At 29.2% G+C, this 17,395-nt stretch overlaps 1 protein-coding gene across 5 annotated transcripts in view; it reads left to right on the forward strand.

Annotated features, from left to right (window-relative positions):
• The window catches only part of LOC130671174 (protein tweety), a 37,058-nt gene extending 20,781 nt beyond the window's left edge, over positions 1-16,277 (forward strand). For 2 of the 5 annotated variants that reach the window (XM_057474900.1, XM_057474899.1), the window contains exons 3-7: positions 3,760-4,367; positions 6,786-7,319; positions 8,621-8,860; positions 11,031-11,224; positions 16,137-16,277. In XM_057474900.1, coding sequence (XP_057330883.1) covers positions 3,760-4,367; positions 6,786-7,319; positions 8,621-8,860; positions 11,031-11,202 — 1,554 coding nt within the window. In that variant the 3' untranslated portion in view covers positions 11,203-11,224; positions 16,137-16,277. The remainder of the gene's footprint in view (positions 1-3,759; positions 4,368-6,785; positions 7,320-8,620; positions 8,861-11,030; positions 11,225-16,136) is intronic. The other 3 variants (XM_057474902.1, XM_057474903.1, XM_057474901.1) reach the window with 3 other exon arrangements.
• Positions 16,278-17,395: the final 1,118 nt, after the last annotated feature.

A 17,395-nucleotide genomic window follows, 5' to 3' on the forward strand; every position in this document is an offset into this window, starting at 1 on the left:
TTCGAATTACATTTAAATTACGCGGGAAAAAAGACGATCGTATTTATTTTCTTTAAATAAATTAATACTTAAATTATTCTGTCACTAAATATGACTGAATGTCACTGAATATATAGCTATATTATTTATATCGCGTTACTTATTCCAAAATGACAGATTTTTATGCTCCCTTTTGGTTTTAGGAAACTTCTCAAAGCCAAAAAAGTGTGCATAGAAAAAAAAAGGATTCATTGACACAAAAAATCTTTACTCACCTAAAGAAAATTTTTACTTACCCCAATAAATTTTTTGCATTGTAAATTGAAAACAAAAATTTATTTAGAACTAGAAAAAATTACTCGGTGCAAGGAATTATTTCTTGACCAAAAAAATCTTTTCTCGCCCCAAGACAATTTTTGTATTTAATTGATAATGCATAAAATTTCTTGATGCAAATTAAAATTTTTGCAGCAAGAAATCTTTTTTTTCTGCGTAATTTATAAATTTAATAGTGATATTTGGGCAGTCGCGTAGTGACTGGGTTGCTCGTATGTATAAATTTATTAATAAAAAAATGGACCACTTAAAATTATCTATAATAATTATCTATAAAGTGACGGTCGGTTCACTGAAAAGTAGAGTATGTTAAAAGAATGTCAGAAAATGGTTAATAATTGAATTTTTTTACTGCAACAGTGCCAAAGACCGTCGAGAAAAGTTCACCGCTGGTGCAATTGTTCTATTTACTTTTACTACCTCTCGGGTCATATACTTATGCAACCTATATAATACTTTTAGTTATTTTTAACTGAAGTTTTAATAAAAAATTTTCTTAAATTAAAATAAAAATATATAAAAAAAAAAAAAAAAAAAAAACAAATAAAGTAATTGATGTAATTGCGTATTTTAAAAGAAAGAGCAGAGTTGCAGTCAAAAATATATACGACAGTTTGCTAATCTAGTAGATTTATATTTTTTCATATATATACTTTAATATATTTCCTGGTTTCATAATAATATTCTTATTATTTCCATTTCAAGAAAAACGTTCTCGACTTCTACTCCCGCCCATTCTCCAGATCTGTAAAATCTATAGTTCCCGTAACCTTTGCCTTAATTTTAACCCGACCTTTTAAAAAATTTTGCTAGAAAATATGAAAAAAGAAGTAAAAATAAAACAGCCTTAATTTAATTTGAAAAATAAAATAAATAATTTATTTAAAATAAAAAATTATAATATTTCATTACTCAGGCTTGTAATTCAAAGTGATTTATGTACAGCAGTTTATTATTGTCTGAAATACTATTCTTTCTCTACCACAACTTAATAATCCAAAGCATTACTTTTTTTTCTCCAACTCATTTGTCAATCTAAAGTATAGTTAAGACATTATATTTAAAAAACAGAAATGGATTAAAATAAAAAGTAAAAGCAAAAAAAATAATAAAAAAATAAAACTGTTGTGTATTTCATCTCTATCTCACTAAAAATCCACAAGTACAGTGGAAAGAATTCAGGCCAAACCCAAACGAGAAAGCACAATACCCGACGAGTTTCAACAATAGACAAAGAGAACCCGGTTGGCATAATGTGTATCCCGTAGAACCTACGACCTCACTATGCTGTGATATTTCCTCTGTTTTACTCTACTTCAACTTCAACTTCTACTTCTACTTTTATGTCTATTTCTACTTCTACTTCTGCGCCATTTTTATATTCATTTACTTCAGTTAAAAAATTTCATTCAAAACAATGGATTTTTAAATTTAACACGATTCTGAACTTGAAGTTGATCATTTTTTGAATTTAAAAAAATTCAAGAGTAGAAAAAAATTTTAACTCAAGTTATAGGCGAATAACTTCTTTTCAAGAAGTTTTTAGACAAAAATAAATCGAGTGGAGAATTTTGTTGGCTAGAAAAATTTTAATAAAAAAGACTTTAAGACCCCACTGTTAACAATTTTGTTAAAATTAATTGAAGTTATTAACAAGTTCAAATCAGTCAAAAATATGAACTATGAATTAACTTATTTATATACTTTATTTTGACATCTCCGAGTCATAAAGGTCATGAAAATTTAAATCACGATGTAGTTTATTTTAATTCACTCCAATGATTCGTTTTTCAATATCCAGAAGTCAATTAATTTTACTCCCGTGTTAAAAAAATTCGTTCCAAAAAGATTCCAAAAAAGTTCCGCATGTGGAGCTTCTAAACATGAGACCCCGAGTCGAAATATTAGACGTAAATTGAACGTTCTTAACGTTTTAAACGTAAATTGAACGTTTTGAACGTAAATTGAACGTTTTGGATATTAAAAACTCAATTTGACAGCTTTCAACTTATTCAAAACGTAGATTGTAGTATCGTAAATCGAAAACGTAACTAAAACCTATTTAGACTTACAATAAAAAAACATAACCATACCGAAAAATTTTTTTCATCCATTTTGTTCTCTTGGATTATAATCACGTCAATTCCGTAAAATTTTGTCTTCCACCTCTCTTAAATAAAAAATTCGTATTTTGAAAAAGAATTTTTTTCAGTTTCATACTTCTATCTTTAACACTATATATTTATACCTGTTCATATATTATGATATCAAAGTTATGAAAATTGTGATTACAAATATTGAAATAAATTAATTAATGTTATCATTAAACTAAAATCATAACTCATGAAATTACCAATTTTTTATGAACCAAAATACAAAACAATCGTTCAATTAACTTTCAAAACGTTCACTTTACGTTTAAAACGTTAAGAACGTTCAATTTACGTTTGAAACGTTAAGAACGTTCAACTTACGTATAATATTTCGACTTCGGACAGATTAGAACTTCCAATAGAACTTTTTTGGAACGTGAGTAATTTTGATGGTAAAAAAAAAGTTTTTATGAGCGAATTTAGAGTCGAAAAAGAACGTTCTTGGACATTTTTTTGAATTTTATATGGACATTCCAAAAAAGTTCCATAATCACCACTTTTGACCTTTTTCGGAAGCTAAAAATTTTTTGAGTTAAAATCCAACTCCATATTTTGATTGACCGCACAGAACATATATTTTTAAATAGTCACATCATATTTTCATTAGAGATTATACTTAAATTTTTTTAATTATGTAAACAAATCCACATTCCCCGTATAATTAATAAATTTCATTAAATTTCCGTGACAATTATCTTTGAAAATCTAAAAAATTTTAAGCAGCGCAACTATGTACGGTCTTTTACCCTCATCAGAACTGTTCAAGAATGAGGTCAGGAAGTTTAAAATTTTTTAAAAAGTTCAAGAAATGATCAGATCAAAATTCAACGTGGTCCCAAATTTCTAAGCTCATCACTGTCATGAATAATTTTTTAACAAAATTTTCTTTTTACACGGCGTACAGAGAAAAAAATAGCGTATTCTTGGCTATAAGTTTTTATTTAAGAGCGTAGAAAAGAGGTTAACGGACGAGAGATGATAGTGAGAGAATATAAAGAACCCTAGAGACGAGGCTCGAGATAAGAGTGTACCGGTAGATACTCAGGCCAATAAAAAAATATATAAAAAAAAGGTTTTAATTGGTCGTCTGACGCACCTGCCTAAGGGAAAAAGCTCGTTGGACCGTAAGATTGATATTCGTATTAATCGATCGTAAAGTACGACGAAAGACGACATTTTAAGTGCAAGCTTAAGCTTTTTAAATGCTTATTGATTTTTATTTATTGTCTCCAATAAATTTAATCCCATCAAATAACAATAATTTTTTATTTTTTATTTTATTTTATTCCAGAGTCTGGGTATATTAGGAAGCATTCCTGCTGCCTGGTTGATCTTGACACTACTCGTATTGTTAGTTTATCTTGTAACGAGATGTTGCGATCGAAAACCACGTCCACGAAGATCAATAACTCTATTGAAATGTTTACTTGCTATTTTGGCAGTACTGTGTTCTGGTGCAGTTGCAGTAGGACTTTATGGAAACGATGATGTACACAATGGTCTTGTACAATTTTTAAATGCTGCTAAAGAGATTGATAAGAGTATCATGTCTGTTAAAAATCAAACAGAAACAATAGACACAATACTTAGAAAAAATTTAAAACCTGGACTAACGTCATTTGGTGATGAATTGGATGCACCAGTTGGTAATAAAACAGCTTACGAAATTTTGATGCCAATATGGAATCAAATGCTTAAGAATACAACGATTGCTGTTGAACGTAGTGGTGAATTAAAAAAACTGTTGTGTTGTATTAATCTTGGTAAACCTATTGAGCTGGTTGATAAAATTGAATCCTTCAGATGGCCTGTCACTATGGCTGTACTGAGTGCTTTACTTGTACTATGTGTGGTTCTGCTGGTCGGAGTCGCGCGACATTCTCGCTGTGCCCTCATTACGTGAGTAATAAACCGATCGATAAATTATTTTAATAATAAATTACCTGATGTATGTTCTATCAAACTTTCGTGTCAATCTGAGATATTGTCTAGACGATTGACGTCAATTTATCATCGGAAAATTTACCATCGGTTACTTTTTAAATTCAACCCCAGTTCCCGCGATAATTTGATTTTTCTTAAAAAATTGATCGAAATGTTTTTTTTACATTTCGCAACTGAATAGAAGCAAAAAACAAAATGTTTTAATAATTTTTTCACTTGAATTCATTACCATTTTTTATATTATTCTTAAGGGGTAACGGTAACCGATTTTCAATTCAATTTAATTCACGGACGAACTCTGGAAACGTAAAATAGAGAGTCTTTAGCTTTTTTTATAACCTTAACAAAGAGCTAGAAATTTTGTATTTTCAAAAATTATAATTCGTCTCCGAGAAAAATTTTTTTAAAATTCTCATTTACTCTACGAGTGCAACAAAGACGTCCCGTTTATTTTTCTGAGTGTGAGAAAGAGGTCCGGTAGCGTATCCCCTTAAAACCAAGTACTTTTATATTTAATATTGTCCAGATAATTTTTTATAGAAAATCGACCGATAATTATTTGACGTCAATTGCAGCGCAATTGTCAGGTTTCTGGTCATAATATTTCCGTGTTGATCCTCGATATAAAAATCCAGGACTAGAATATCCTAAACGAAAAATTCCGTGACAAGTATTGATGTTTTATCAGGAATATTTTTGCAGGGATAAATTTTTTAGGATTTTATTGTCTGGTGATTTCTTGCCTCTAATATTATGACCGGATTCCCAATTGCCATTCAATTTCTCATGATCTGACGAAACAAAAAAAATGACGTTAATTTTTTAGGTAATGGTCTATAAGTGGGGCTCCACAAATTTTTCATCCTTCGCGTACTTGATTAATATTTTATTATAGAGTAAGTCATATAAAAACTTAAATTTTAAATTAATGATAAAAAACTATTCACTTAATAAATAAAAAAAAAAAACAATGAACATTGACAAATAATAAAATAAAGTTTCATTTAACGACAGTGATTGATTGTTTATTAAACTGACATACCATTTTATTTTGAATTAAATAAATATTTACAATGATTTAATATTACTCATAGTCAGGAAATTTTTTAGTTATTTGACTAGAATACTTGGAACAGTCAAGGAATTTCAGTTTCAAAAATCTGCTCTCTTAATTTGAATCAGTGGAATTCCACTGGTTCGCCAGTGAAACCTCACTGGTTTACTAGTAAAACTCACTGATTCGACCAGCGGTCTTGGCGGCCATTTAATCCCACTGGTTACTCAGTGAACTTCACTGGTAAACCAGTGAATTTTAATGGCGGACGTAATAGTCACTGATTTATCAGTGAGAATTTCCACTGATTCACCAGTGAGTTTCACTGATTCAACAGTGACCTGATATAACTTTCGTCATAACCCAACTTATACATATAGGGCATGATTACTTACGTAAAATAAATGAATTAAAAACATATTTACGCAAATTTACTATCTCCAACTTTCATTACATTAACTGTATTAAAATTATTCAAAGCAATGTGGAGAAAAGAAACTGCACTTGGAACTTTTTTCGAAATTTTACAAATATAATGGTCGATTAAATTATAAAAATTATCAAGGCTTGGAAGATGGCTTAAATTAAAAACATAATATAATTTATGTAAAATAGAAAATGCAATAATAGGGTCACAATTTGGCTTGAAATTTATTAATTAATTCAATTGACATTAATAAACAAACATCAGGTTATGTATAACTTTCTATAACCGGTATAACTAATCATAGGTCGCTGTTGACAACGGACACTCGAGGTACTTAAATTTCGCACTGGTTTGAATCAGTGAACCCAATACTCACTGGTTTACCAGTGAGCAACTTTGAATCTCACTGATTCACCAGTGACTTTTTTACTCACTGATTGAACCAGTGGATTTCTCACTGATTCAAATTAAAAGAGTAGTCACCAGTGGTAGATTTACACTAGGGGCAGTCAGAGCAAATTTTTTAGGGCGGCAATATTTAAAAAAATTAAATATATGAACTATAAGTTTAAGTAAAATTCCAGTATTGGGGCGGATTTTTTTCCGGTGCCCAAAGGCGGCATTAAGTTTAAATCCGGCCCTGGTAGTCACTATAAGTTACTTTTTGACAGTTTTAGAATTTAAAATTATAAAAAACAAAAAGAAAATTTTTTGTTCCAATTGCAGAATCTCTCCCCTACTTGACAACCAAATTTGGATCAACGTGATATGTATATTATTTTATATTTACTTGATATAAACATATAGAGCCCCGATTATAGACCATTACCATCTTTTATCACAACATCAAAGTACAGCATGAATCTTAACGAACTAATATTTGTGTTATCAGATTTTCTGTATTTGGTCTCTTTGCTGTCATAATATCATGGCTAATGGCTTCATCGTACCTGGCTACATCGGTATTCCTCGGTGATTTCTGTATATCCCCTGATGGTTATCTTACAAGAAATAATCCAACACCAATGGCTAGTGAAGTACTTAATTACTATATGCACTGCGAAAGCACCCAAAATAATCCATTCACACAACGATTGAGAGAAGGACAAATGGCTGCTGGTTATATGAGAATGAGTTTGGCTGCTGTTGAACGTATTGTCCTGGACCTATACGATAGCCCATCACTTGCGCCGAAGCTCAGTAGCCTCAAGAATGAGGTGAACGCCGTGGACCAACTTATGCCAGGTTTAACTACTCTTCTTAACTGCAAACCACTTCATAGGCAATACGTTAATGCCGCCAAAGGTCTCTGTCATCTTGGACTGTACGGATTGACATTTATGCTGATTGCTAGTTTTGCTGCTGGAATATTTTTTACTATCTTAGTTTGGGTTGATTCCCACACGTGGATTTATATCAGAAAACGGTAATCATTTTCTCTTATTGTTTGAACAATAACTCAATTATTATTTTATAAATGTAATTTTTGGAACAAAAATATTCAATTTTAAAAATAAAAAAATTTTATTCTTTCACATCAACACTTTATGATCCTTATCAAAGTGCTCTAGTATTGAGACATGAGTACTACACAGTAAAAAATATTGTGTTAAAATCAACACAATCTGTATGTTAGAAACGGTCCACACAATATTTGTGTTATTTTTCAACACAGACTGTTTCTGTTGAATTTCAACATAAAATTTGTGTTAAAATTTCAACACACAATTCGAGTAATATGAGAAGTAACTTCAACACTTTTTAAATGTTAATGGCGACACAAAAATAATGTTAACTTTTACATTTTATTTTTGTACCGTTAATTATTTTTAGGATATCAAAAGTGTCAACAATTATTATTTAACATTGAGCTATTTTGTGATAGTAAACATGATCCTAAAGTTACCAGACAGTTAACAATTTTTCAATTTTTTTATCAACAAATCAATTACGAAAAAAAAAATAAAAAATAAAAATGTGCGCACGTAGAAAAGTAAAAAAGCCACAGATGCAATTTTTTAAATATTTTTTTTTTTTTTTAAACTTTACGAATCATGAACTTTGTCAACTTAATTTTTTTTATGTCTAATTGAAAATAAATAAAATCAATGTCACAAAAATAATAACTAACCAAACAAAACTGATGCTTAATGTCGCTTCCCGCGTGAATAGAAGAAAGACATTTTTTTAACACAATTCAACTGTCGCTTCAACACTTTTTTTGTGTTGATTTTAAAGTAACACTTAATAAATGTTGATAATATCGATTTTTGTACTAGGTAACACTTTTAAAGTGTTGAATATTAGATCGATTAAAAATTTTAAAGTAATACAGAGAATTGTGTTGATTAGACACAAAATAATCAACACAAAAAATTCAACACGGACCGTTTTTAACACAGATACACAATATTTTTTACTATAGTAAAATTAAAAATAATTATGATAACTTATCTATTATTTTTTTCTAATTATCGATGATTGATATAAAAATTTTAAAAAAGAAGTAATTGACCTTGACCTAGTTTTGAATTTTTTATCACGACTATCAATCATTTAATGATAATAATATTTTTCTACGCTTATCAATACGAGAAATCAACTATTGTTATATTTTATAATTTATCAGATTACTATCAATCTCACTTCTGATAAATTTTTATGTATATAAATATAAAGAAAATGAAAAGTGTATGATTGTTTATAAAACAATGAAAATTGTTCCAGAAGGGATTACTCACAAGTTGACGAGCAGGATCCATTTTTGCCACCATCAGCGGCGTCGCAGGCCATCGCAGCCAGGACTCTTCGTGGCCAAGGGTCGTACCCGCCTACAGCCCCTTCTCTTAATCCAAATTCTCATGGCACGAATAATACAATTAAGCAGCCTCTTCTGCTAACGCCGCCCCCGCCATCCTACGCTACCGCAACAGCTCGAGCACGTCAGCTGCACGAGAGCATGTTAAAGTTTGTGCATGTTTTTGTTCTTTATTTACATCATTCATATATTTAATTATTATTGTCATAGAAATCAGTCACTTTAATAATGTTTATATATAATTATATACTAGACTGTACCAAAAAAATCAACTATTTTTTTTTTTTTATAATTATACGGAAATTATTGAGCGAGATGATGAAAAAAAAATACTGAAAGTTTGAGCTGTTAATTAAAAATTAATATCAACAACCGCCTCAATGCAATTTTCGATTTCTCATTTAAATAACAAGAGAAATTTTTTTTTTAAGTTTGAAATTTTAGATCTGCCGTCAATTGATCCCTACAAATTGATCCCATTAACATTCGGTTGAAAATGATGAAGATCAAGGTTTTGGAGATGATGATAATGAAAGTTATGAAAATTTTGATGAAACTGATGAATCAGAAGATCAGTTGTCAGTTGGATCAATTGTTGTGTGATCACCTGCCAGGGATCAGTTGTTATAGAACCGAAATTTTATCACTCATCAGCGAATCAGTATCCGAAAAATCAATGGATATTTTTTTTTTAAATTAAACGTTCTACAAAAAAAAACTCTTATTGTTTTTTACTTTTTCGGTGAAACTATCAGACTTATCTTAAAATGTTATAGGATCTTGTTGTAGAACATTTCATTTTCCACAGCTTATCCCTTATAAAATTTTCAAAATTCCTGAAAGGTCATTAGTTATTCACATTTAAATGTAAATGGAAATAAGTAAATCTTTCAAAAATTTCGGAAACTCTTTAGGTAATTTGTGGAAAGTTAAATAATCTACAAAAAAGGTTCTATAACATTTTGTGATGTCTGATAGTTTTGCCGGGAAATTAAAATAATACTAAAATTTACTATTAATTCAACTTTGACTGAATAACGTTTGAATAATTAAATTTATCAAAAAATAATAAAAGACCTTTTTCATAGAGCATTCAATTTTCAATAAAAATATCTATTAATTTTTCCGATACACTGATTCGCTGATAAGTGATAAAATTTCCGTCTTTAAAAAAAAATTTCCCGTCATTTAAATGGGAAACCGAAAATTGCGATGAAGCCGTTTATAATATTAATTATTAAGAGCTCAAACTTTAAAAGTAAGGTAAAAGCCCTATACCCGCTCAGTACCATTAGTCGCTCACTTTAACTGTTTAAGGCGTTTTTTTTATAATTTTTATTAAAAAAAATTACAACTAAAAATATTATTATTGATAAATAATTATTTGTGAATCTAAATATATTAAAATATCATGTATCAAATTATTTTATAATAGATTATAAATTTAAATTAAATGACTGTTTTCAAAATCGCGCAAAGCCGGGCATTTTTTAATTTAACGTTCATTCGTTAGATTAAATTTAGGGTACGTCAAATTTTTTTCGAATTGTTATAACTATATCTTATTAAATACATTTTTAAAATTCATGAAATTTTATATTATGAAAGAATAAAGTAGTATAATTTATAAATTATTTGTCCAAATCAATAAACTTATCGTAGTTTAATTGATATTGTCTTTGAGCGACTATAGGGCCATGTGTTGGTCGAGTAATGGTACATGACAACTTTTAGTGAGCGACTATGGGTACACTCAAGGAGCTTATTTTAAAAATTAATAATAATTAATTATCAAGATTATTCTTCAAACTTAAATTTTATTCTAATACTCGAAACTTCAAAAAATAACTAAAAAAAAAATCTGGTTTTTCATTTTATTTATTAATTTATATTGAGTGATTTAATCTCAATCCAATGAAAAGTGAGCGGATATCGGGGCTTTTACCTTAAAGTTTTTCCGTAATCTCGAATAAAATTTTCGAAAAAAAATAGTCGATTTTTTTGACAGTCTACTATGTACAAGTCTATCAATTTTTTATGCTGCTTCAATACTTTTCTTTTTCTTCATTCAAGATAATAGATCTAATTTACAAAAAAAAAAAGATTTATAATTAGAGCTGCTGCTTGCTGCAATAGATGTTAGTTGTGCGTTTTTTTAACAGTAACATGGATAGGATTTTATTACATGTTTAAAAAAAAGTTAAATTAAATAAAAAGTTTTAACAGTTTTTTGATATATTTATTATTAATGAATTAAAATAGATTTAAAAACAAGTTTAATATTATAATTAATTTTATTTTATAATTAAAAATTTACAGAGGTGGGGGTGTTAACGGGAGTGGAGGAATCGGAGATCACAAACTGTCTCAGCATAATCAGCAATCGGCAAGTGGACGAACTGAGCACCGTTCTGGGCACGGAGATCAACCTGGTCAGTACGCAACTTTAAGTAAACAGTGCAAGACTTTAGAATCTAATGATTTTTACTGAGGACACGCCCCCTCGGGACCTGGTAAGATTTATTTTTATTTTATTATAAATAATAAGTACAGTAGACTCTCGATTTTCTTACGTCTGAACCTGTCTTTTTGTCATTTCTTACTTTAACTGCCTTATAGCTCTGTCCGCAGAACTCTTTCCATACTGGTTTACCCGACAGTCCATCAATGTTAGTGTATAGTAAGCAATCTAGCCAAAATAAATTTTCATATAAATATTAATATTAATAATTAACAAACTACACGGAAAGAACAAGATGATACCGGCTATCATCTCAGATTATACTCAGTTATATCTGAGGTAAAAAAAATTTCAGATAGTACCCTGTGTAATCTAGATTATACTGAGTTGCATCTAGATTATACTTAGTTTCATTCTAGATGTTACTCAGTAACATCTCAGATTATACAGCTCTAGACTATACTGGTTTTCATCCTAGATAGTAACCACATACATCTGGATTACACTCCGTACCATCTCAGATTATACTCAGTACTATCTGAGATTTAACTCAGTTACATATCAGACATTTTTTTTAAGCGCATGCGCGTTTAGTATACTAGATAAACATTGATAAATAATAAAATAAAGTTTCATTTAACGACAGTGATTGATTGTTTATTAAACTGACATACCATTTTATTTTGAATTAAATAAATATTTCCAATGATTTAATATTAGTACATATAGTCAGGGAATTTTTTAAATTATTTGACTAGAATACCTGGAACAGTGAGGGAATTTCAGTTTCAAAAATCTGTGGTCACTATAAGTTACTTTTTGACAGTTTTATAATTTAAAATTACAAAAAACAAAAAGAAAATTTTTTGTTCCAATTGCAGCGTCTCTCCCCTACTTGACAACCAAATTTGGATCAACGCGATATGTATATTACTTGATTTTTGCTTAAGATAAACATACAGAGCCCCGATTATAAACCATTACCATCTTTTATCACAACATCAAAGTACAGCATGAATCTTAACAAGAACTAATATTTTTGCTATCAAATTTTCTGTATTTGGCCACTTTGCTGTCATAATATCCCTGGTTAAAAATACTGATTGAAAAGAATTGAGAAGCGGCCACTCCATGCAACTGTATATCTATATATACAAACAAAAAAATTTAAATTATTGAAAAGAATTCGAATTTCTTCATTTTTAATTCTTTTCAATTAGTATTTTTAACCAGGGATCATGGTTGATGGCTTCATCGTACCATTTTATTTTGAACTGAATAAATATTTCCAATGATTTAATATTACTACATATAGTCAGGAAATTTTTTAATTATTTGACTAGAATACCTGGAACAGTCAGGGAATTTCAAATTCAAAAATCTGCTCTCTTAATTTGAATCAGTGGAATTCCTCTGGTTCGCCAGAGAAACCTCACTAGTTTACTAGTAAAACTCACTGATTCGACCAGTGGTCTTGGCGGCCATTTAATCCCACTGGTTACTCAGTGAACTTTACTGGTAAACCAGAGAATTTTAATGGCGGACGTAATAGTCACTGATTTATCAGTGAGAATTTCCACTGATTCACCAGTGAGTTTCACTGATTCAACAGTGACCTGATATAACTTTCGTCATAACCCAATTTATACATATAGGGCATGATTACTTACGTAAAATAAATGAATTAAAAACATATTTACGCAAATTTACTATCTCCAACTTTCATTACATTAACTGTATTAAAATTATTCAAAGCAATGTGGAAGAAAGAAATTGCACTTCGATCTGTGGTCACAATGACACTATGTTCCTTGAAGATCCTTTATTCTTGCACAAATACACGAAACATTCACACAGACGTACCCCCACCCCAATTACCACGCCTTTTAACCTCACGATTTTCTCCTAAATATTCCCGAGGACCGGAAGAAAATCTTAAGTCTACTCACTACTGTATCAATACAGTGCAATTTATAAAGATTTTATATTTCTTTGAATTAATTCCTCAAAAGAATTTAATCACGAGGTTGAGTTACTTTGAAACCTTTGTCATTTAATGCTAAAGTTTTTTCCACGTAATTAAACACAATTGTTATTTTTGTCACAGTACTTTACAAAGTCTTTAAGAAAGATGAAACTTTTACAATAATTACCCTTGTATAAATATTACAACTTTATTTTATTTATAAAGCGGCAGCCTGATATTATTTTTACTAAAACTTTTATTGTTTTTTTAATTTAAAATAAATCATCCAATAATTATTTTATGAAAATAATAAGAAGTTGTTTTAAAACTTTCAATCTCTTCTTGAAGATGCGATACAAAGTAAAAGAGCAAATTATTGAGACTGTAAGAAATATGGGTGGAATTTTTTCATAATTAAAGTTGATGAACATTTTTTTAAAACTCCCTTCTGCAATAATTGGAAAAAAAAATAAAAAACATTTTTTTTGGAAGCATGTCTCTATAAAAAGATTTTGTGAAGCTTAGTTGGTTTTTTTATTTTCGTAAACCAAAAGTTTTATTTTCGGAAGCCGATTGTTTTTGTAAAAAAGGCAGCTTTAAAAACAAGAACTAAATTCATTGATTTTTTTATCTCGTCTTTTTATCAGTAACTTTAAAAAGTAAAGTTTGACATACAAAAGTATTTCTTTTAGTAGATTTCATATAAATTCGTGGCATTTGTCCTCATGGTGGATTTTTAAAAGAATTTGACATCATTTATTATAATTAGTCGAGTAGATTCCAAAAATACCGTCACTTAAAATTTTTATTGAATTCGAATGAAAATTTGCGTACTTATTTTTTGGTCGAAAATCAAGATCAAGTCCGACCATGAGCCCAATCGGTTACCAAATTATTTACACCACATGGACTAGGAATTTTTCACGTGTATTTACTAAATTTTACTAAATAAAGAGACATAAATACATCAAGTGATGGTACCGTCACTTATTATCCGAAGACAAAATATCCCCGGACTAAATACTCGATAGATAAAATATCCCCGACAAAATGTCTTATAATATAAATACTTTTAATATAAATAGTACGGTACCCTTTTATCAGAAATGTTTAATATATTTGCACATAAAATTTCAGTGTGTGATATTAAAAATAGATCAACACATATCCTTGAAATCGTACTGTGCCCTTTTTTCACAAATTTTGGGTGGGTATTATTTTGGAAATAGGTCAACACATATGCTCGGAATGGTACAGTACACAGAAAAGAAGGATTTCTTGGGGCAAGAAAAATTTTGCATTATCAAATGAAAACGAAAATTTTCTTGGGACTAAAAATTTTTCCTTGCCCTAAAAATTTGTTTCTTGACTCAAGGAAATTTTTTCTCGCCCCAAGAAAATTTTCGTTTTCAATTCATAATGCGAAAAATTTCTTAGGACAAGTAAAAATTTTCTTGACGTAAGTAAAAGTTTTTTGCGCCAAGAAATCCTTTTTTTCTGTGTACCCGTTTATCGAAAACCATTAATTATTTTTTCACTTAAAATATATTTTTCTGGATTAGATTTGAATCGTTTATTTGAGAAACCCCATAAGTCAAGAAAACAAAATTTGTCAGGAAACACAAAAAACATTTTTTTGGAAAAACTTGACTTAAAATAATGAATAAATAATTGGATAAAATAATGTTGGCGTCTCTGAAAAAGATTCCAACAAGAAAAATTTAATTTTTTAACTGAAACTACTTAAAAAAATTATTTAGAGTTGATTGACTTATGGGGTTTCTCAACCAAACGGAAAAAAAGTTATAAAATCATTGTTTTTTTAAATTTTTCCACTCAAATCATTTATTACACTGATAAAATGAAGTATTAAATATGTATTTGAACTCTGAAACTCAGAAATTACAAACAATTATAATTAATTTAAACATTTTAATTAGTCATATAACAGTCAACAATAAAACAACATTTGAAATTAATTTCCCAAAAAAGCGCGAATTTTAAATTAAAAAAAAAAATGATTTCTGTAACACTAAAACTGCATATGTTTATTTGAGTCATTGACTTATGGGGTTTCTCAATTAAATGAAATTGCTGTCACCCCGTTAATTTTTTTTTAAACGCTAATTTGATGAATATTTTGATTGATTTCTATGGAAGGACATCCAAAGAACCCAAAAATTCAAAAAACCCAATTTCGTAAAAAACATGACTTATGGGTTTTTCAAATAAACGATTCATTTATCGACAGGATATTTTGTCACTAATTTTTTGTCTCTTGAATATTTAATCCGGGGATATTTTGTCTATCGGATAATTTGTATTCGGATATTTTATCCGCGAACTACAAGTCGTGTTACCGAAGTGATCGATTACTAGTTCCCTGATCGAGTACTCGGTCTTTTAAAATTTCTTTACCTCATAAATAACTTTGAAACCGAAACTCAGTGCAATATCATTGAAGATAATTAGTACCCAAGTAGCACAGAGACAACTTTAAGATGTCTTTTAAAAGGACAAGACAAATTTTTTTTTGTCCAAAGTCATCTTTTTTGGTATAAATACGACATGCAAATGTTTGTTCCGAAGACAGAGAAGAATTGTGTTGTTTTCCTGTCTCATTTCAATTAAAAAACCATTTAGATGACTTATTTTATCACTATTTGTAATTTACTTTTTGTCGTCACTTGTGTTAAGTCTTTTAAGTAGACATTTTTTCGGTGACATTAATTTCTGATCGTTTTGTCAGCATATTGCTGCCTTTTCGATATGTCAAAAAGCAGCCTAAAAACTGATATCTTATAGATGTCACAAAGGCAAGTGTGCTCCTTGGGTAGTCATTGAAAATTTTTAAAAAGTGGAAGCACTGTCCAAGAACGACTTTAAGAATAAAAATAATTTCCAAAGTTTTTTAACATAAATTTCATTTAAAATTAATATTATAATATTATATATTAATTAAATTTTTTTTTTTCTATCAATGATTGATTAAATTTAGGGAGAGAGCCTCCTTGGACACCAAGTGTGGCGTCCTTCACTGGCACAATGTCTCATAACTCCCACGGTCCTGCCCATCTTGCCACATTTCAAGACTCTCGAAAAACCCAAACACTGGATCCCAAAAATCTTGCTAATTTAAAACGAGGACCTACACCAGCCTGGAATCAAAATCGTCCACTGCCACCAAATCCATCGAGTCAGCCGTCCTGGGAATTTGAATCACGATCACAAACAAACATGAATCAATTTCGTTCACTAGTTAAAAATAAAACACCAAATATTAGAGTCCAAGATCAAGTACAGGACCAGGTAAGGACACTCGATCGTAATTTCACACGTGGACAATTTAATGGTACAGCGCCAAACAATGTTGTTCCAAATATGTACGGTACTTATAATCGCGCACAAGCACGACAAGAAAAAGCATCTGCGGTTCCTACTCTCAGTCAGGTTCAAGGCAGCGATCCTAATTTATATGCCGTGACAGAGTTATAAGATAATAGATGACATCAATATTAACAACAAAAACAACAACTAAGGTCCTAATTATGGTATTTAAATATATGAAAAAACCAAAGTAATAAACAGGTGAAAAATAAATCGAGACTGAGATTAATATATTTAAAAAAAAATAAAAAAGAAACAACAAAGAGGGGGCGAATAATCTCGGAAAAACTTAACGATCGAAATATTTATACAATGAGATTTATATCGATTATTAATATATAAAGAACCGAATCTCAAAAAATGTCTAACATTTATAATAAAAAAAAAATAAAAAAAAAAATAAAAATAATCTATTGGTAAATACGAAATAAATATCACGATAGATTTAATAATCACCCTAAGGCTGTATAATTGCCAGCATATTTTTTTTTATATATATATAGATATATATAAAAATGAAAAATTGTTATATACCTAGGGTAGATTCAGTAGATTCAATAGTTGATCAATATCACATTAAATGTGAGAGAGAATACCAAAAGACAATTTTTTACAATATTATTTATACGTTTAAAAATACCATATATATATCGCGAAATTGTAATTTAATGTAAAACGAATTTCATATTTTTTTTGTTTTTTTATTTTCGTCTCGAGTTATTAATTCATTATGTTAATATCCCACCTTTATTTAGATAAATAAAAGTTACCAATTTAAATATTTATTATTAAAATATACGATTTGCGCCAACGTGTACTGATAAGCACAAGTTTCTTAACTGATAATAATAATAATCGTAATTATTATTA

This window comes from Microplitis mediator, chromosome 7 (genome assembly GCF_029852145.1).
Source record: "Microplitis mediator isolate UGA2020A chromosome 7, iyMicMedi2.1, whole genome shotgun sequence".
Classification (NCBI taxonomy): domain Eukaryota; kingdom Metazoa; phylum Arthropoda; class Insecta; order Hymenoptera; family Braconidae; genus Microplitis; species Microplitis mediator.